A 20,067-nucleotide genomic window follows, 5' to 3' on the forward strand; every position below is an offset into this window, starting at 1 on the left:
AGGGACCAACACTGTTTGAATGAGTTTCTTTCGGCATTTATTTTCAGCAGTCGTTCCGAAATGCTAGTAGTTTGTAGCTTTGGTAAACATAATTTAATTTAGAATATGACGTGAAAAAGTGTCTGTGAAGGCCTAATTGCTGAATAAATGATTTTATTTTGATTTCTAAGCCAGATCTATAATGTTACTCTGTGTAAATAAAGTCATAATCAGATGTAACACTAACCTGCTGGAAACTAACAGGGCCCACCCTCTGCACCTTGTCCCCTTGCTCCACATTGTAGTACCACTCTCTGTCTACCCCTTTAGAGTCCGCACTCTGAGCCGGACCTTCTATAACATTGCTCTGTGTAGGCACCGTCGCCCTCGACGTATGTAGATGCGCTAATGTCATTAGTTCTACTAGGATTCTGAAAGTAAGGAAAATTTAAACATAAATTCTACCCCTTTACTGTCCAATGGGATTAAGAGAAATGCACGAATTATCAAAAAAATAGATTGATGATTAATTTAGTTGTTGTGAAATAATCGTCGAATCAGATTGTTTGTCGTTTGCAGAATACTTTTTCAAAGGTTTCTCGCAACACAATTATTTAATTTCTCAACCGGTTTCATAAAAATTAATGAAGAACAAACTCACCTAATACCATTCCATTCTAATATCTCACTAACGTTTCTCCTATGTAATATTAACTTCGCTAAGAACTGTACAAATCTATCTCTCTCCATTCGGTCACATGTCTGAAATTAAATTTTTATTTTAATATCAACAATTACCGAACAACTTGATTTTGAAATCTTCGTAACAAATCCCATACAAGCTTATGAAGACATTTTAAAACTTGAGAAATTTGACAACTGCCCGCGAAAAATGCCCGCGGCCTATTGTACTATCAATTATCTATGGGCCACGTTGTTGTTTTAGCAACAGTAGCGCCACCGTCTGTGTTTTCTGGTTTCTATACTCTCTATTCATGTAAGTTCACAAAAATGGAACACTGAATGAAAAATTTCAAATCTTGAGGAAAAGATTAAATAAAATTTATTTTTGTATGAAATCATGGAAAAATAACATCTCTCAGACCAACCAAAGACTATATAAATTATACCTCACCCTATCTAACATCTGCACGATGTATTTGGTATCCGCGAAGGGTCCAATGTCCTCGTAATACCTGCCGTACACGATGGTCATCGCTTGCAGACACATACATTTCATTTCTACTTTCGGGGTCGACAGGAAGCGGTGGTAGAGGTCGTTGAAGAATTCGTAACTGGAACAAAATGTTTTAATAGTTCTCGCACATCTCTTCTACGTTTCATCTGCGGCCGAGAAGCAAGGAAGCCGTTCAAATAAATCATTAAGTTTTTAAGATTCAGTTGTGATTTAACAACTAGTGGCAAGACTGACGTTAAATTTCTTTGGGAATACTATTGTTGCTATCAGATGTCAAGGTTTTTTATTCCTTAGTCAAAATCCATGAGAGCATATGGAGTACTATACTAAAGCCACAAGCGAGCAGTTCGAATAGTTCATTCTTATGTAAAATTACAAGTATGCTTGCTTGTAAACACTTTACACATAAGCACAATTTCTTGTTGCATGCTTCAGACAAACGTTTCGTATATTTCGGGCAAAAATACTTACGACTTTCTAATAGGGCTGTCATCACTGTCCTTCTGTTCCAAGAGTATTCTAAGATAATAATCCCCAATTTTGACTTCATTCTGTAAACATTGATATTGAACTTCCAACTCCGCGTGGTTCCAAGACGTTAGTATCCCTCCCGCCGCTTCTCTGTCGCTTGTGAAAGCGCGAAGTTCATTTTCTAATGCGTTTCGTAGTTCTTCACGCGTCTAAGAGAAAATATTGTCAGTTAAATATATGTAAAGAAAAATTCTTGAGAAAAATACTAAACAAATTTATATAAACCGAAAAACAAGCGAGAAATCAATACATGCAATAAAATATACAATAAGTGGAATTGTTTATACTAAATAACTTTATATAAAGCTGAGAAACATGTGAAAAACTCACAATAAGGTACGTAAATTTGCTATCACTATTAATCAATGTATTTTAAAAAAGTCATAATAACAATACTTACAGTATGATTCCATATTAGATTAGGCAACGCATGATCCCTATGGAACTGGTAATAAAATAGTGGCCAATTTGCTGTAGATTTGATCCTCTCCCTTCGTCTCCTCAACACTACGGGCCGCTCCCGAATGGCCGCCGCCGCAGCCCCGCCCCCGGGGCCCGAGTTTGAATTCCGCCCCATCCGCTGGGCCCAGTGCTGGAGCGCTAGGGCTGCGTAGTGCTGTAAAATAAAAGGTTAATTAATTAATTAAATTCTTTAAATTGCTTGGATCAAGAAATTTACCTAGTGTTTCTCATTAAATCTTGTAAATAATTCAAAACCATTTTTTACATAACTGTTTATGTTTTAGTTCAGCTGTTTTCTCGATTGTTTCATACTTCTCGTAATATATAACATACCTCAATATGTTTTTCGTAGTATCTGACTTGTCTCTCGAGCGCCTCCCAGTGCGGCGCTCGTTGCTTCACCGTCGCCTGCACAAGTTGCAAATTGTCTCTCTGCTCCTCGCGTTGTTCCGCTAACGCTTCCGCTGGGGGGGCTTCGGTTGATTCTAGGAATGCTAAAAGGCCTGACGGCTGTAAGAAACAAACATCGATTGTTAACCTTTTATTTCCAGCTTTTATATATTAAATAAGTAAAGTAACTAAACGAACAAATAAAATATAGTGTTTAGAGAAAATACGGACCATAATACGCCGTAAAAGCGCATGAGCCGGGGCATGCTCCACCAGCCACAACGCCACCAAATGCCTCGCCAGGTGCCGCTGGTGTTGCCTCGCCGGCGCGAACAAGGCCGACAGCAGATGGCGAGGCAAGGCTGCTTCGGCCAACGCCAGCGCCTGCATCCGCGGCCCCACGGTACTGCTGCCTTCTTCTATTAACGCTCGCATCACTAGACCTGCGCCTTTGTTGATCGCCATTGACGGGTGCTGAAGGAAATATTTGTTTTTTGTGGAGAAACTTAAAAGTGGCCAGTTTTGAACAAAGATAGTTTTTAGTAGAAAAATATAAGTAGAAGAGACATATAACTTCTTTACTAGAGAAACACGAAGTATTTCATACATAGCAATATATATCATGGTATTTACTTAGGACACAATTTATAATCATTATTTAGAGTCATAGGTGTTTGGCAAAGATCTCCCTCCATTCTATGCATTTGGTCTGGTCCTGTGTTAATGTTTTCTACTTTTTGCGGTACCAGTCTAAGTCATCTCGCCATATGGTTCTTGGTTTACCCCGTGTCTGTCTATTTGTAGAAATAATAGAACATCTTTGTTATGTAAGGCTTGGTGGATCATGCAAAATCATCTATCGCCATAAAACTATGCCGCGAGAAACATTATTATTAATTCGAAAAATATGAATGAACTGGATATAGAATACGTCGAGAAAGACATTTTTTTATTACATCTTACCTCAAATAATTTGAACAGAATACGTCCCTTATTGGAGACCATTTCCAACAGCTGATCAAACTGCTTCCCATCAGTCGTTTCGCTGTACGGCACGCATAATGCAAACGTCAGGAAATCCAACATGGCCGCCACTACTAGGGCACCACTGCCACTAGACTGCGAAAGTATAGCAGTACAATTAATGTTTGATTCATCCGAGAATGCAACCGTTAACATAGGAGAAAGAGAGACAGAGATATACAGTTTATCTATAAAGATCAGAAAATAAATAAGATCGCTGTGTCCTCTTGGCTGGCAACAGTTGGTGTCTATCAACCAATTTTGACCAATGATTGACTACTCTTTATAGAGAATTTACTTCACTGGTAAACATGATTTTACAGTTTATTACACAGTTTCGCAACTCTTGGCACTGTCTTAGTAATGGTAAAGACGTGATATATGAATGTTTACGTGATCTGCCCACATGGAAAGCAGTCGTTCGCTTCGTCGCAAAATGTCCCCTGGTCGCATAGTGTGCCTGTCGCAAGAGTGGAAAAGAGACAAAGATCCTTTATACTTTACATGCACTTACCACGTGATCAGCCCACATCGAAAGCAGCCCTTCCAAGAACGGTGCAGAAGATAACATGCTGGCCTTGTTCAGCTGTTCCTGTCTCAAGTCCGGGTCCTGGTGCATGGGCTGCATGAGGGCACAAACCACATCCAGAGCGGCGTGCGAACAAGCTGGGGAGCCGCGGCGGAGCGCCGATACTACGGCCAGGCCGATCCATTCGCGAAAACTAAGGGTTGGGAAAGAGACAGACAATTTTAATTCACTCTTTAAAGAGACAGCGAATGCCACAATAAAAAAGCTAAGGAACAAAATAAGGTTGTTCTTGTTATATGGTAGGTGTTATTGTCACCCGATTTGAAGTCACTCCCATACTCAATCTCTTTTATCTGAGCTGATCGTACCCAATCCTTATTTTCGTTAATTGGTTCAGATTTGCTCAGGTTAGATGAGCATAACCTCACCAAAAACAAGTGATTGGTAGCAGATTGTTATACAAAATCCTGCGGCATGAGAATGATTAAAACTTGCGCGCTTTTCGGTAAGGCATATGCAAGCATCTTAACCACAAAAATTAAATCCATGCTAATAATAAATATGCCAAAAATGTTACGCTTTCAAGGTTAATCCGTTGGGCCGATGTCGATAAAATTTTGAAAAGATACAGTTAATTACCCAAAGTCAAACATAGAGGACCGAGGGTGGAGTCACGGGCAACACCTAATAAATAAATACACTCACCCCGGTAGCGCAGTGAACGCAGCAAAACCAACTTTACTGGCGCATAGTCTGCGCAGCGCATGGAACTGCGCTTCAAGCTCCCGCGGCGACAGATTGCTGCCCGCCGGGGCGCTGCTGATAAGCGCTGACAGCGCTCCAGTGATCAGCTTCTCTTTGTTCTCCGCGAACAGACGCTGAACGGACGAAACAAATAAAAAGACAATAATGATGCACTCCATTTTAAATAAATGTCCTAACATGTAGTTCATTCACTGTACTTTATTATTGAATTTTGTGTACCTAAAGTAAAATTTACCTAAAGTAAAACAGTTATTAACCATGAAAGTAATCTAAAAAGTCTATTTTTATTTATATTACTCTGAAATAATAAAATAAATAAATAAATAAATAAATAAATAAATAAATAAATAATTAATAAATAAACAAATTTAAGTTCTTCTAGTATGATAGGGATCAGCTATTTAAATGAGTTTCTTTCGGTATATCTTCACAGCAGTGATCGTTCCGAAATACTAGTAGTTTGTAGCTTATTGATAATTTATAACTTAAAAATTGACATGATATAATGCTGTGAATATCGAATTTCTGAATAAATGCTTTGGCAAGAATCATTTTCTATCACCGGAGGAGGAAGTGTGTTTGCAATTGGATATCGAATGTCGAAATTTTTGGCAGTGGACAAGGAGAACCAATCACATTGCGATGTGGTCACACAATGCCATTCTATGATTGGATTGCGTTTCATTGTGAAAAGTTTCAACGGTCGATATAACAATATCTGTATTCCAAAGACCGTGAGTAGTGCACTTTGCTATTTACATATCACCATCGAGTCGATTTGAAGTGAGACCCAGCTGTGGGCCATTATGACGTAACGACAACCACACGGCAATGTGATTGGTTCGCTAAGTCTCATTTCGAATTGATTCGATAGTGAGAAATGAAATGCACCCGCACTTCGCCCTCACTAGAACTCCCGAGTGAAATCGCCGCTAGGGGCGCTGGAGTAGAAAGAAAAATTCACTTTTGTGTTGTGCATAGAACTAGTGCACGACACAATGTTTGCATGCAATTTCGAAACATGCTATCGCTTTCCTATCAAACTAAACACAAATCGTATTACACAGAAAAAGCCTTGAAATATGCAATTTATATTGAGCAAGCTAGCTATGAAATATACAATGATGCGATGAGCCCACACCATGATATGAGTAGTAGATAAATAAACAAGGCTCTGAACACACTCGCCCGTATTTGGCGAATAATAAATTTAATCCTAGCAACTACAATTCTAAAACATTCTTTATTGTTCCCCTCGTTGGCCTTTTTCGAAAAAGAAATATATAGTAATCCAAAAAACACATTTTAATTTACTAAAGAATTTTAAAAAAATCCCGCACGTTTTCAGATTTTTTCATCTCTTTATTATTTTCAAAATGAAGTTAAAAGCATGTGTGACATGTATAACAAATACATTTAAATAAAGTTGTTAACCAGGTATGAAAGAAATAAAATGGCGTAGTCGGTAGGCGTATCGACTGCGTCACTTATTTTACACATAAAAGCAGCGAGTGTGGTCAGGGCCTTAGCGTTTAAATAATAATAGGGACTTACGAAATCCCACGTTAGAAACTGCCACAACAGGGGGCGGGCCTACGAGGCAGAAACGAAAACGTAACGCAAACGTGACGCAACAAAACATTGTAGCAACATAGCAAGTATACAAAGAGTAGTGTACCTACCATGCATACCGCAAATTTGAATGGGTAAATATTAAAAAAAAATTGTTTTAAAATATTTACTGACAAGTTTTTTATTTTATTATGCCTTCTATTGAAATGTACGTTTTATTGATTTGAATTTTCATGACGTTGTGAACATTATTATATTAAATATACACATATTATGTATAATGTATAGTTAAAAAAAGATTAAGAAATAAAATTATAAGAAAAAAAAGTTGTTTATTTCTTTATGTACACAACATAACGTGTAAATATAAAACTTACAAATAGTAATCTAAGTACATATTTATCTATATTTATCATATATAACTATCTTTATTGATTCAAGGATTTATTTACGCGATTAAGAGACAGGTGTATACGATGTGATGTAATATTACATTCCATGATTATATTCAATAATTTGTGTTATTAGTCATTATTTAGATAAGTTTTGATAAACAGAGGAATTTAATTTTGACACGCCTGTTTATGTGTATGTCTATCCGCAACAGTAGGCCTCAAACGGATGAACCAATTTCATCTGGTTTTTTTAATTTTACTTTACATATAATCAATAATATTTCTAACTCAATATTCTGATTGAAACTAATAATTAAAGTACATGCTCTATAAAAACATGCACACAACAATGCAATTTAATCAAGCGTACATACACATAACTTTTATCGAACGACTTTTATCAATCTCACAATGACTTTTATCGAACGATAAAAATAATTACTTCTATATCACTTTTAACGCTGATTGTGTTTCTATGTTCATATGCATTCAAATATGCGTACATGTTGATAAAAATATGTTAAAATAAAAATCCTAGTCTACCATTCGAAAAATGATGTTAATTTGAGTGGAAATGTTAACAAATGTACAGAGCAATGCGGAACGAAATAATACTACTGAATATATGGTCCAATAACATTAATTTTTTTCTTCGATGACTTAATTTATGAGAAATGCTAACTAGAAAGTATGAGTTGATTTATATAAATGGTTATATAAATCAACTCAGTAATGTTCTATGGCGCAGAATAACATATCCTACACCGACTCAAACCGAATAAAAACAACATATTATTTATGTCTATGATCGGTGTAACTTATATTACCTGTCAATGTAATTATCTTTTTTCTTTGTTTAACACTGGAAGGCAATATAATTAAATATGAAGCCGACGTCTCATTTGATTGGACCCTATATTTAGACTATAAATAGATAAATTTTATGCAAATCTTACGTCTTGGCTGACGGAGTAGATGAGGCCGCTGTAGCCGACATTGGCGTTGAATCGCTCGATGACTTCGGCGCGGCTCATGCCAACTGGGTTTTGGAATAACCTGCACAGACAACAAAAGTTATAATATGTCTCTTATTGGAGCGTGTTTTCGGATACAAATCTAAATTCTTGATTAAATTTAGGATGATATACATCAACTGATATCAAAAATTCACTTGAAACGAAGTCTACTGTCTACTTCCAGTGTAAACAAGAAGCGGCGCAACAAATTTCATCGCACCATTTTCTTCAAAGATGTGAACTAACAAATGTGGGTCTTATAGGTATTTTTATTAAATTCTTATGCTTGTAAAGTTTAACATTATGATTGGATGTAGGTCATAAAACATTAGATATCAAGTTTTAGTAAAATTTATGTCTAATAATTTAGCATAGAATAAAATTGTATACTTGAGTAAAATACTTTCAAGTAGAAAAGTGTATCTTCATTTAATTAGTTTATAACTGAGAAATTTTATTAAATAAAGAGAATGTTAGGGACGTTTCAGGTACACGATAGCGATGAGAACTGCTGACCACCCAATCAAATCAATCATTTATTTTTTTGTAAAACATATTCAATAAGGTACGTTTCTACAATGTTATTATATGTATAGATACATAATATATTCTCATTAAAATTTATTTATATCTCATTGTCAAAAAATTGTGATTGTATCAATAGTAACAAGTAAAATAAGACAAGGTAAATAGTAGTACTATAAATTAGATAATTACTTGATTTTTGACCTGGTACCGAGTACCCTGAACTGAGAGAACCCGGGTTCGATCCCCGGTCGGATCATGATGAAAAATGATCTTTTTCTGATTGTCCCGGGTCTCGGATGTTCATCTATATATGTATTCGTTATAAAATATAGTATCGTTGTATCGTATCGTAACCTGAGCAGACTGGCCTCGGTGTCCTCGCCGACGGACAGCAGCCTGGGCCCGAGCCGCAGCCCGCGCACACTCACACAACACCGCACGTGCACGTCGCGCTGCCCGCCCGCCCGCACGCCGTCCAGCAGCGACGCCAGCAGCGCGTCTCTGCTCGTCCACACGCACTCATTATTGCATAGCCCACTCCACTCCACTCCACTCCACTCCACTAGCCGCGCCCGCGGGAATTTCGGAATAAAACTAACCTAACATTATATATTCATAACAATTGCTCCAGTAGATAATACGTGAAAAGGTAACAAACAAACATATCATACTTTAACAATCTTAGAAAATGTACAGTTCTTATGGTGAAATAATTTTTGAAATTGGTTCATTAGCTTTGGAGAATACCCGCCTCAAACATACAAACACACAAACGCTCACCTCTTTATAATAATAGTATAGGACAAATAAAACAAATCATTTACGCGTCGCTGTTCATACATTGCCAATATATTGCACAAATAATAAAAAGGGAATTTTAATGCTGTAACAGTCATCATACAACGAGACATTTTTTAAATTTAAATAGTTAAACAATATCATATATATATTGTATATGTCAAAATTTACGCTTTAGCAGTTTCGTTTTCACATCAAATTAAAATTATACTAGTAATATTTCTCTTATAACAACAAACGACTAGCGTTTACCTTTCACCAGCGAGATAAGTTCTGGTCTGTCCATTGAGATATTCAATGGAGAACCGCTGCGGGTGATCAGGATCCCTGATCAACGCGAACACGTCACTCAATGGCCGAAGACACACCACCTGAAATATAACACTAACTGATTATATTCATTGCATTTCTTTCAGTCAACTTATATGAGTGATAAATTAGGAATTTTGCTTCTTACAATTCATACCTACTTATATATTCACAGTCACAAATCAAAATAAAAACAATGAAATCAATCACAGTATCACGTCTTTATTAATTACTTGACAAAGCCAACAGTTGCAGAACTGAATGACCATATTTATGTACAATTTATACTTTGTGTAATAATTGAAAATGTATTTCCTATCAACGCAAAAGCATTAACTGTTAGGAGCGCAATGAAAGAAGATTAAGAATTTCCCTCTTTGTAAACAGTTACAAAATACAGATGGCCGAAAGATAATAACTTTTTAATGTAATGTTTCCTTTTCAACAAAATTCTCAGTATTTCTATCAAATGTACACTCAAATTACATACTTTTTTGTTGACTCAATAATTCATTTCAGGTTCCTAAATTGTACTGTGCTGTATTTGAATCGTTCTGTAAAAGTTGAATATAGGCCTGCTTGGCTCACATTATACAAATAGCCATAACAACTTGGAAAGAAGATAAGCATTTACTATTGAGATACTAACAGAATAAGTTTGTGGATCTCTTTCCAAAATGCAGGTGTCAGAGAGGCATAACGTCCGTCGCATCGGCTCCATGTGGCGCGCAGGATTCACTTTGTGGACTAGGAACTCGCTCAGGGAAGTCTGATGCTGATCTCCACTGAAATAAAGGATGTTGGTACTCATTTCTTTAGCATTTCAATAAGTAATCAAAACTTATTTTTCAAAAGCGTAGGATTATATTATGAGCCGTTTTTAATTTTAGGTTCATTCTTTGTCATGTCATGCTTGATAAATCATATCAATTTGATATAGTTTACCCCCCCCCCCCCCCACTAACCCCTAAAAACATGATTGTAAATGCAATAACAACACTTGAATTATTATCTCATACAATCCTAACATATGACCACACAGACACAGCAGATAAGCTCAATACAAGGTTACATGAATCACTATTTAATATCAGAAAGTATAAACACATAGCCAAATAAGAGTGCATTGACACTGCAGTGAATTGGTCAATTTAGTAGAGAAATTATAATTGTCATCATTACATATATGTTACCGTGACAGGCAGTATCATTTCCATGAAATCTATATAAATTCCTGTAAATATTTTTTTTCAGCTATTTAAGTCCCACTGTTGTAAATAAATAATTCATAAATTACATAAAGAAATAGCAGTGAATGAAAATTTACAAATTAGTGGCTTTGTAAATTAATTGGTAAATTAATTCACTATGATTATTGAATCATAGTGAATTAATTTACCAACACTTTTATTAGAGGTACTTGTCATGCCAACTATTAGAACAAAGAGACACTAAATTAATTTGATTAAAACTTTAGGTCAGATATAAATTTAAAATACAGAAAATAAATCTTCTAAAAGATCAAACTTCAATCAACATTCCATGCCATCACATGATATTGTTTATTATCTAAAATATAAATAAAATTAAAAAAATAAATAAACTAAACTAAATCCTGCCCATCTCTTACCTAAATTTTCCAAATCTCTGATCATGATAGTCGTCCAAAGTTATTGTTGTTGACAACACTTTGATGCTGATACTCAGCATCAGATTGGCCATTTCCAGCATCTTGTTGATCACCATCTGGTGCTCCATAGCGTTGGAGAACAAGTGGAGGCGGCTGTAGCCACCTACAGCCAGGACAAACCCGCCGGGGACATCACGAACCTGAAGAATCCCCTGGATATCACAATAGGGGTAACTGGCCAGTAATGTGTGCGTAGACGGGTCCAATTGGTCCAGGGCACATGGACCCACCTCAAGGACAACTGGCAATCTTGTACCACTCCAATGGTGTTTGTATGCTTGGAATCTCTGTGGGAGAAATGAATCATGTATTCTTAAATATATAATGACAATATGAAAAAAAATTCTATTAATTTCCTATCAACTGTAATATATAATTTCATATTACATAAATTAATATTGATATAATATTGATCTACATTAAAATTCAGATTGCACTAAAATCATTTTCATAAGAAACAGACTATTGAGAAGAGTACTATAAATGTCTATTCAATTATTGCCTTGATTTTTTTCCTACTAATTAAGATAATTACAACATCAATTAATAAAACTACTCACAAATATATCCTTAGGTTTCTCAGCAAACAAGTGTCTGTACTTGAATGCTTCAGTTAATATCAGACATTTATGTTCGGACGAGAACTTCATAGAATCAATTTTTTTCTCCTTCTTCATAACCAGTGTAAAGTCATGATTAGCTGTGGAATTGGAGTGCTTTGCCGAAGCCACAGTAATGACATCCGCATACAACCACTTATTTGTGACTTCCAGGCGATCTGGGTTATATGTGGTGATGCCGTGGGTGCCAATAGAGAAAACTCTCTTGTACTTGCCCTTCCATGAGTGTTTTGTGACAAGAAAGGATGCCACATCCTGATTGTCTTTCAGGGGAATCATCTTCACATTTCCTGCAATATTACAATTTAGTTAACATATTTCTATTCAGCAAGGGCTTGAGTGACCGGAAAACAATATTTCCACGAACTGTGAGCAATTGGGTTACAGAACAACATTAATTACGTATATTATTGGCATATGCTCTAGCAGTTTAAGAGTGATAAGAATTTCAAATTAAGTAGACACAAAAAAATGCACGAATCCTATGCGAGTAACTGCAGTTGTTTTATCTATGCGAACCTCCCCTTTGTAAATACAAAGTCCTGCGATGGGGACGTGTAAACAAGGGCTAAGGGAACCCTTTTCCGAAAATTATACAACACCAGGTTATAACACAGTACTCACAATGTATCTGAAACAGTTCAAGCTTTATTATTTTCAACTGTTCTTCGATAAAAGCCACATAGTTTATAAAATATCCGAAAATCTGAGCAAGAGAAGACGGAGAAAGAATGGGCCGACCAATTATTCATTTGACAGTTTTTTTTTTCTCTCACCGCGCACTCACATCAAGTTTTTTTTTGTGTTATTAGTAGACCATTTCCCTATTGTTATACAAAGCAAAATAAAAATATATTGGCGTGAGTGATTTTTCCTATTTTTTTTTAGGTATTTGTAACAAGATAATTTTCGTTAATAGAATTTTTAAGTTCGTGCGGCATCAAAATCAGTTCAGTCGTTTTTGAAATACAACAAAATTTATTTTGTTCGCGAGGCCTAAATTCGCGGCGAACAACGTAGTTCTACCACTCACTACATACATATACCTAGGTAGGTACGTGTTTATATTTTTTTATAATGGCAACTGTTTGTGGTCGCCATTTTGGCTGTCACTGTCATCTGTCAAAGAAGAGATGACATCTTTTCGTTTAGAAATTTTATGAACAGTTAAGAGCGTTTGTACAATAAAAAATATTTTTTTATTTTAATTAGGTGTTTGTATTAATTTTATGTTGCTATTATAATAATTTTTATGAGTTTCAATGGAAATGTGAAAATAAATTGAATAACATTATATAAACATAGAAACTAGATATTTCTAAACGTTTCCATTCTTTTTTGACAACTAGTGGCACATGCAGCTGACGTGAACAGTGTTGTCTCAGTTTTTCTAAAAGTTATTTGAAAATTCTGTGTGTTCCTTGGCATAATGGTCCTCGATTTAGATTTGTTTCGTGCTGATAAAGATGGTGACCCAGACAAAATCCGGGAAAACCAACGCAAAAGGTACAAAGACGTGGGGTTAGTAAACACAGTTGTTGAGCAGGACACTCTCTGGAGGAGATTGCGCCACGATGCGGACAACTTGAATAAGCTGAAGAATGTGTGTAGCAAAGAGATTGGTCTGAAGATGAAGAGCAAGGAGCCCGTCGGAGCAGAAGACCAGGAAGTGCCCTCAGAGGTAGCCGGCAACCTCGCCTCATTGACGGGCGACCAGTTGAAACCTCTCACAGTAAACCAAATCAAAAAGGTAAAAGAGATCTATGTATATAATATTTTTTTCAATTTACTTTCTTTAAACTTTTGTACTAATAAAGAGATTGAAAGCAAATAAGTTTTTATTCAGAAATCAACTGTGCAATAAGGTTTCCATATGGTGGTATATAATAATGATACAATTTATTACATCATATGTGTGCGTTATTACATTGTAAATAGTAATTATGCTTAACTTGTAAATTATGTATGAAATAACATAGAATACCAACCAAACAAATATTGTTTTTTTTTCCAATTTTATAGGTCAGAGTTCTCATAGATGAAGCCATAACAAAAAACGAGCAGGCACTCCTCACAGCTGAGAAAACACGTTCAGCAGCACTGAGAGAAGTTGGCAACCACTTGCATCCCTCCGTGCCGGTGGATGATGATGAGGACCACAACTTGGTGGAGAGGACGCACGGAGACTGCACTCTCAGAAATAAATACTCTCATGTGGACCTTATTTGCATGATTGATGGTAAATTATTGTTAAGATGCACAGCCACACTATCTTCATCCATTACAAATTATTTACTAGTTGGGGATGCCAGTGCAAGCACCAGACAGGTCAGAATGACATTTCATTCTGATCTGTGACAGATTAGTCCTTCCATTCTGGATTATTTCACCCATTCCATTCTGGAGCCAAAAGATGTAAAACACTCTGAAACATTAAAAGTCTATTTTTTTGGCTTTTTAAAATAGTGTAGGTAGACAAATTAATAAATATTTTTGAGTCAAATCTTTGAATACTTGTGTCAAATAATACTTTATGTATTTTAATTTACTTTTAAAATATTAAAATAATAAGAATGTATTAAAAAAAACATCTGTAATATAAAAATAATTAGTGTTAGAACAGGCATTAGTAGTAATAATAAGTTACATCAAAAGGAAGCCTAAATATTTTCAACTTGAAAAACATTTAATATACGGCAAGAATATGAGTATCTTATTGTTTAAAAATAATAATGGACACTTGGGTAAATAGAGACTAATTACCAGATGTAAATTTTGCCTGAAAAACATGCTCCTATTTTAGACCATTTTAAATGAGCCAAATTGAAATTGTTGTTGTGTTTTTCAATTTATATATAATGGGTTTATTTTAATTAATACAAGGTACTAGAAATTACTTTTGAATGAAGAAATAAATACACATTCTCATTCACAACCATAACACTTATTATGAAGCTAACAACAAACTTCAGTTAAATATTATATAACTAGTTTGTTTAGTTAATAAAATATAGATATTTACAATTTTTGAGTTTAACAACTCTTTGCTCTGTAAGGGATAAAGAAGTGATACTGTACATACAAGCATAAATATATCTTATTTTTAAAGCATATTCCGTTTTAATAATTCAATTTGTTCTGGAGTTTTTCTGAAATATTGATGTTGACATTGAATGAAATCTTGATAAAAAAAATCATTTTTCTATTATAAAGGAATGGACGGCGACCGAGGCACCGCGGTGGCCGGTGGTCGCGGCTACTACCTGAAGGGCCCGGCCGTGTTCCTGGAGCAGGCACTTGTGCAACTGTCCTTAAGGATGCTGCTGAAGAAGGGCTACACTCCACTATACACACCTTTCTTCATGAGGAAAGATGTAAGTCATGATTTGGGTTTGCTCCCACTAGTTCTACTGAACAGTAGGGCCTAGTTGGCATGTTGGCAAATCATGGATTGTTCACACAATCTGATTTGTTCCTACTAGGTCTACTCATAGTAGCTTACCATAGGAAAGTAGAATCAGTGTGAAAACTCACAAGTTGGGTTACTCCTGGATTCTCGAATCCTGCTGGCCTAAAGTAAAAAAAATATCTCAATAGTTTTACAATATTTACGTGCAGAAGTATATGAAGTACTAAAGCCATTGAGACACTATTATGACTCAACTTTAGTAGAATCATCAAAATATTTTTTATCTGTTTGTTATAATTTGGTTTCCAAAAGATAAACGCTGATTTTATTTGGTTATTTTATCTGTGTGTCATACAATCTGTTACACCATCTAAGGACTCATAAACTATGAGTCATATTTTTATTGAAGCCTACTTGCAGTTGGTCGATATGTTGACGTTTACTGCTTAACCAGATGAAATATGGCGACGTCTCTAGGACCGTACAGCCGAAAAAGTAACAGCGCAAAAGCTCCCAAATGGGACCGAACCTCGGCTTTGGGGAAAATGGCGGCACATTGGTCACTGGCTGAATGGCCTATTGAAAGAAGCGTCCTTGTACCGCCCGGCGGTACCGAGTGTACGCTGAAGATATCCTATTAGCTCGTACTCGATTCCGGCGATTGCGGTTTCTGCTATTTGAAACTCGAGAAACTATGTTTGAAGATCATATAATCATGATTGTGAATTAAATTCTAAATGTATAATATATACTAATGTGAATAGTAAGGAAATGTTTGCATCTTAATTAATGATGTACTGGCCAATAGGGTAAAATTAAAAAGATATCTTTTTTAAACCGTAGAGCAACGAAAAGAAAAACATGCAATATTTCCTCACAGGTGATGCAAGAAGTAGCACAACTGGCTCAATTCGACGAGGAATTGTACAAAGTAGTGGGCAAGGGATCTGAAAACAAGGGCGACAGTGCTGTCGAGGAGAAGTACTTGATCGCCACGTCCGAACAGCCCATAGCTGCTTACCACAGAGACGAGTGGCTGCCGGAAGCTTCTTTACCTATAAGGTATATTTTTTACAAGATTTTATTTAGTTTCATCTGCCCCGTTTGTCTAAAATCTTCTTTTCTTATCAAGTGCGTTCATTGGTGGTGTTAGATTTTATTCAAATCGCCTAAGGGCATCAGAGATCAGACGGATTTTTGTACGGTTTTCACCAATAGTCAGTGTAATTTCCTGAGCATTCCTGTAGATGTATAATTTGTTTAATTTAACACGAGCGAAGTTGGGACAGACAGCTAATTATGTATTATATGAATATAGGTATGCAGGTCTGTCCACTTGTTTTCGGCAAGAGGTCGGCTCGCACGGACGCGACACGCGTGGCATCTTCAGGGTACATCAATTTGAAAAGGTAATATTGAATGGTTGCATGCTCAGCTATGTCTTTTGAAGCTCGGGATCCGCGTAAACGAATTACCTTTAAATTTTAAAGATGAGGTTCTGATTTTGTGACCGGCCATCTGCTAGACGTCAACCCTCTTTTTGATGCTGTTGTAGCCTATTAACTGTCAAGGCTATGTATCCCCTTGTAGTTTCGTACGACATCCGTCAGTTTATGGCAGGTTATATATAGAGTGGCGGGAACCAGACGCCTCATGACGGAAGGCTATGGAAAATCCGTACGGATGCAAAGCTGCGAAGCAATGCTAGTTTTAATAAGTAGAAAAAATATATATAATAAATAATACTAGCTTCGACCGCGTTAATTCCCCACGGGAACAGATATTTTTCCGGGACGAAAAGTAGCCTATATCCTATATTGACGACCTCGGTGGCGCATTGGTAAAGTTCTTGCCACTGAACCGAGAGGTCCCGGGTTCGATCCCCAGTCGGGTCATGATGGGAAATGACCTTTTTCTGATTGACCCGGGTCTTGGATGTTTATCTATATATGTACTTGTTATAAAATATAGTATCGTTGAGTTAGTATCCCATAACACAAGTCTCGAACTTACTTTGGGGCTAGCTCAATCTGTGTGATTTGTCTTAATATATTTATTTATATTTATATTTTATTCCTTCTCCAATTTCAAGATTGTTTGAGTAAATAGAGCGTGAAGAGGTAACTTACTTTCGCATTTATATTATATATATTATAGTTAGAATTAGGATAAAAAAGGAAAATCGGGAAATAAAAAGTAAACATTAATTAATTTTCATTACTACGTATAATATATATGTTTTCATTTAAAATCGTAACAACCAGGTAGAACAGTTCGTGCTGACTTCGCCCCACGACAACGCGTCATGGAAGATGATGGACGAGATGATCACCAACGCGGAGCAGTTCTACCAAGTGCTCGGCGTCCCGTACCGTGTGGTCAACATCGTGTCCGGAGCCCTGAACCATGCGGCTGCCAAGAAACTGGACTTGGAGGCCTGGTTCCCGGGCTCTGGAGCCTTCAGGGAACTGGTGTCGTGTAGCAACTGTCTGGAGTACCAGGCCAGGAGGCTGCTTGTCAGGTAATATTAAAAAATTAAAATCCTTTATTTTCAGATAACAAATATATAACAAAGATCCATACTCAATACTCATATTAGTAATTACTTAAATACTTAAAGACATTTAAGTCCACTTAAAACGGACTAAAGTGGACTATATAGCGTATACCGGCTCTTATATAGCATAGTGAGAGGATTACGGAACATTTCACATTTAGGCATAATTTATAGTATGATGGGCGGATTTGTGATGTTGTTTGGAAGTGGGTAGAATAGTATTCTGGAAGAATATCTTTTTATTTAACACTTTAAAAATCAATTTATTATTGGCCTATTGTGAATTAAATATGTAATTACTGATTTATAACATTATTATTTCAAATGTGCCAAGATTTTGATTATTTTTATAATCAATAGACATATCAAGATTGTTTCATTTTTTTTATACCTAAATAAACGTGGTATAGTTATGTTACGAGTATATTGGCAATTGAGTATTTTAGTAGTTTCTACTTTACAGTTAAGTATACCATTAGAGTGTACAAACTAATTATGAAAAATCTAAACACGCTATCGACGAATTTAATCGTGTAGTTCAAGGGCGCGATACTAATCTTGCGTGAGGTAATGTTTGTAGCCCTTTTTCACATTTTATTTTCAATTTACTTTTGTATTTCATTTTCTTTGTTCACTTTTTTAATTTACTAGCGGCGGTAAAAACAAAATCATCATACACCTAAACCTTCCTCGGGAATCACACTATCCGTTGAAAATGCGTGAAAACCGCAAGAAAATCCGTGCATTAGTTTTTGAGTTTATCGCGAACAGAGAGACAGACGCGGCAGCGAACTATATTTTATAATACGACGAATAAGGATAAGGATTACGCGAAATTAGTATCAAATATTAAATTATATGACTAATGATTATTTTATCTAACGGGCTATTAAAGAGGTTCATTTAATGTACACTCGGACATGGAGTACACTATATATTTTGGTCTGACAAACAAGGATGCCGAAACTGACTACAAAGTGAAGAAAGTAAATGAGGGCGCTGAGCTTGTCTTGCATCACCGGGTGTTTATCAACCAGTCTTGACTATTCCATTTGGTATTGCAACGTCAAAAAACATTAGTTCGTCAAAAACAGTTTTCTTCCCTATATACACATACTAAACAGCTCTCTTTTTTTATCTCAGCATTTTTTCTGTTATTTCCTCTGCCGGTGAGCGTTGGAGCCTAGGGTCCATTGTCCAATATTTTCGCCTCCAATTAGCACAGTCGTCGGCATGCATAGTTATACAGACCATTGGCACGCATCAACACAACTTTGACGACAATAAGCAAGCACTTATTGGGTTTGCACCTAATGCCAGGGCCAGGCGGGAACGGCTTAGTCAGACATTTGTTGCCAATGAAATATGTCTGTCCAACTGCAATATGTAGTCAAAAATCTTGTCAAAAAACTTCAGATACGGGCAGACGAAGAAGATGAATGCAGCGACGGAATACGTCCACATGCTGAACGCGACCATGTGCGCGACCACGCGCGTCATCTGCGCCATACTCGAGGTGCACCAGACCGATGACGGGATCAAGGTAAAGGCTGATTTACACTAAACGAGCAAATTAGCTTTATTTTTTTTTCTTCTTCCTTATCCTATATATTTTAAGGCCTTCCAACATGCAACATCATTCGAATCCGAGAAACGTTTTTGCTGAGAACGTTTTGGACGTCATCCTAGCAGAACCGTATCAATATTAATTGTGGAACAAATTCCAAACATCAACGACGTTAAGAACTATCTAGTAACCTCACGTTTTAATATATAATACATTTTGCCAGGGGAACAGACACAAAAAGTCACCATAGTTTCAGTCTAGCACTTTCCACTTTATCAGCCATTCTATATCGTTAGTTTTAATCAATATTTGTTTTTTGAATACTATATTTATGTGTCAGGTGCCTGAAGTATTGAAGCCCTGGATGCCTGAGGAGTACCAGGACATCATACCGTTCGTGAAGCCAGCGCCGATCGACCTCGAAGCGGCCGCAGCCGCTAAGAAGGGGAAGAAGCAAGAGAAGAAGTGAAGCTTCAATGACGTCATTCCCGCTAGCATTGTTATTTATTTTCTCACGCTAAGCTTAAATTTTATATTTCATTATATGAATGACTTTAATTAATTTGTTTCATTTCAATAAATATATGATGGAAGCTGGATGTAATGTTCTTATATCTGTGAGCTGTATGGATAGAAAAGTTTGTGTCTCATATATTTATTTTATGTATTTTGCAAATTTTTCTTGTCTATATGTACCAAAGTTATACTAATTTAACTTGGATTATAAAA

At 36.2% G+C, this 20,067-nt stretch overlaps 2 protein-coding genes across 3 annotated transcripts in view; one reads left to right on the forward strand and one right to left on the reverse strand.

The window, feature by feature from the left end:
* Rme-8 (Receptor mediated endocytosis 8) overlaps positions 1–12,649 on the reverse strand; it is a 30,140-nt gene extending 17,491 nt beyond the window's left edge. The window contains exons 1-18 of one of the 2 annotated variants that reach the window (XM_053759128.2): positions 12,430–12,649; positions 11,746–12,095; positions 11,126–11,472; positions 10,145–10,280; positions 9,439–9,557; positions 8,743–8,889; positions 7,801–7,900; positions 6,432–6,470; positions 4,818–4,990; positions 4,098–4,305; positions 3,524–3,679; positions 2,792–3,034; positions 2,504–2,680; positions 2,109–2,324; positions 1,649–1,857; positions 1,115–1,274; positions 641–741; positions 227–410 (exon numbers count right to left, since the gene is read on the reverse strand). In XM_053759128.2, the coding sequence (XP_053615103.1) occupies positions 227–410; positions 641–741; positions 1,115–1,274; positions 1,649–1,857; positions 2,109–2,324; positions 2,504–2,680; positions 2,792–3,034; positions 3,524–3,679; positions 4,098–4,305; positions 4,818–4,990; positions 6,432–6,470; positions 7,801–7,900; positions 8,743–8,889; positions 9,439–9,557; positions 10,145–10,280; positions 11,126–11,472; positions 11,746–12,084 (3,054 nt within the window). In that variant the 5' untranslated portion in view covers positions 12,085–12,095; positions 12,430–12,649. The remainder of the gene's footprint in view (positions 1–226; positions 411–640; positions 742–1,114; positions 1,275–1,648; positions 1,858–2,108; positions 2,325–2,503; positions 2,681–2,791; positions 3,035–3,523; positions 3,680–4,097; positions 4,306–4,817; positions 4,991–6,431; positions 6,471–7,800; positions 7,901–8,742; positions 8,890–9,438; positions 9,558–10,144; positions 10,281–11,125; positions 11,473–11,745; positions 12,096–12,429) is intronic. The other variant, XM_053759129.2, reaches the window with a different exon arrangement.
* Positions 12,650–12,945: 296 nt separating this feature from the next.
* Positions 12,946–19,896, forward strand: SerRS (Seryl-tRNA synthetase). Its single transcript, XM_053759134.1, has 8 exons — positions 12,946–13,555; positions 13,828–14,044; positions 15,019–15,179; positions 16,095–16,276; positions 16,533–16,623; positions 17,479–17,735; positions 19,188–19,314; positions 19,679–19,896. The coding sequence occupies exons 1-8, from the start codon at positions 13,235–13,237 to the stop codon at positions 19,805–19,807; spliced, it is 1,485 nt and encodes a 494-aa protein (XP_053615109.1). The 5' UTR covers positions 12,946–13,234; the 3' UTR covers positions 19,808–19,896.
* The last annotated feature ends 171 nt before the right edge of the window (positions 19,897–20,067 follow it).

Source organism: Plodia interpunctella, chromosome 18 (assembly GCF_027563975.2).
Source record: "Plodia interpunctella isolate USDA-ARS_2022_Savannah chromosome 18, ilPloInte3.2, whole genome shotgun sequence".
Taxonomy (NCBI): domain Eukaryota; kingdom Metazoa; phylum Arthropoda; class Insecta; order Lepidoptera; family Pyralidae; genus Plodia; species Plodia interpunctella.

What these genes read in the sequence shown, in the direction of transcription:
- SerRS (XM_053759134.1), top strand. Translation starts at nt 13,235, where the DNA reads ATGGTCCTCGATTTAGATTTGTTTCGTGCTGATAAAGATGGTGACCCA. An exon ending in CCTTATTTGCATGATTGATG is followed by an intron (nt 14,045 to 15,018) that starts GTAAATTATTGT and finishes TCTATTATAAAG; the next exon opens with GAATGGACGGCGACCGAGGC. An exon ending in AGACCGATGACGGGATCAAG is followed by an intron (nt 19,315 to 19,678) that starts GTAAAGGCTGAT and finishes TTTATGTGTCAG; the next exon opens with GTGCCTGAAGTATTGAAGCC.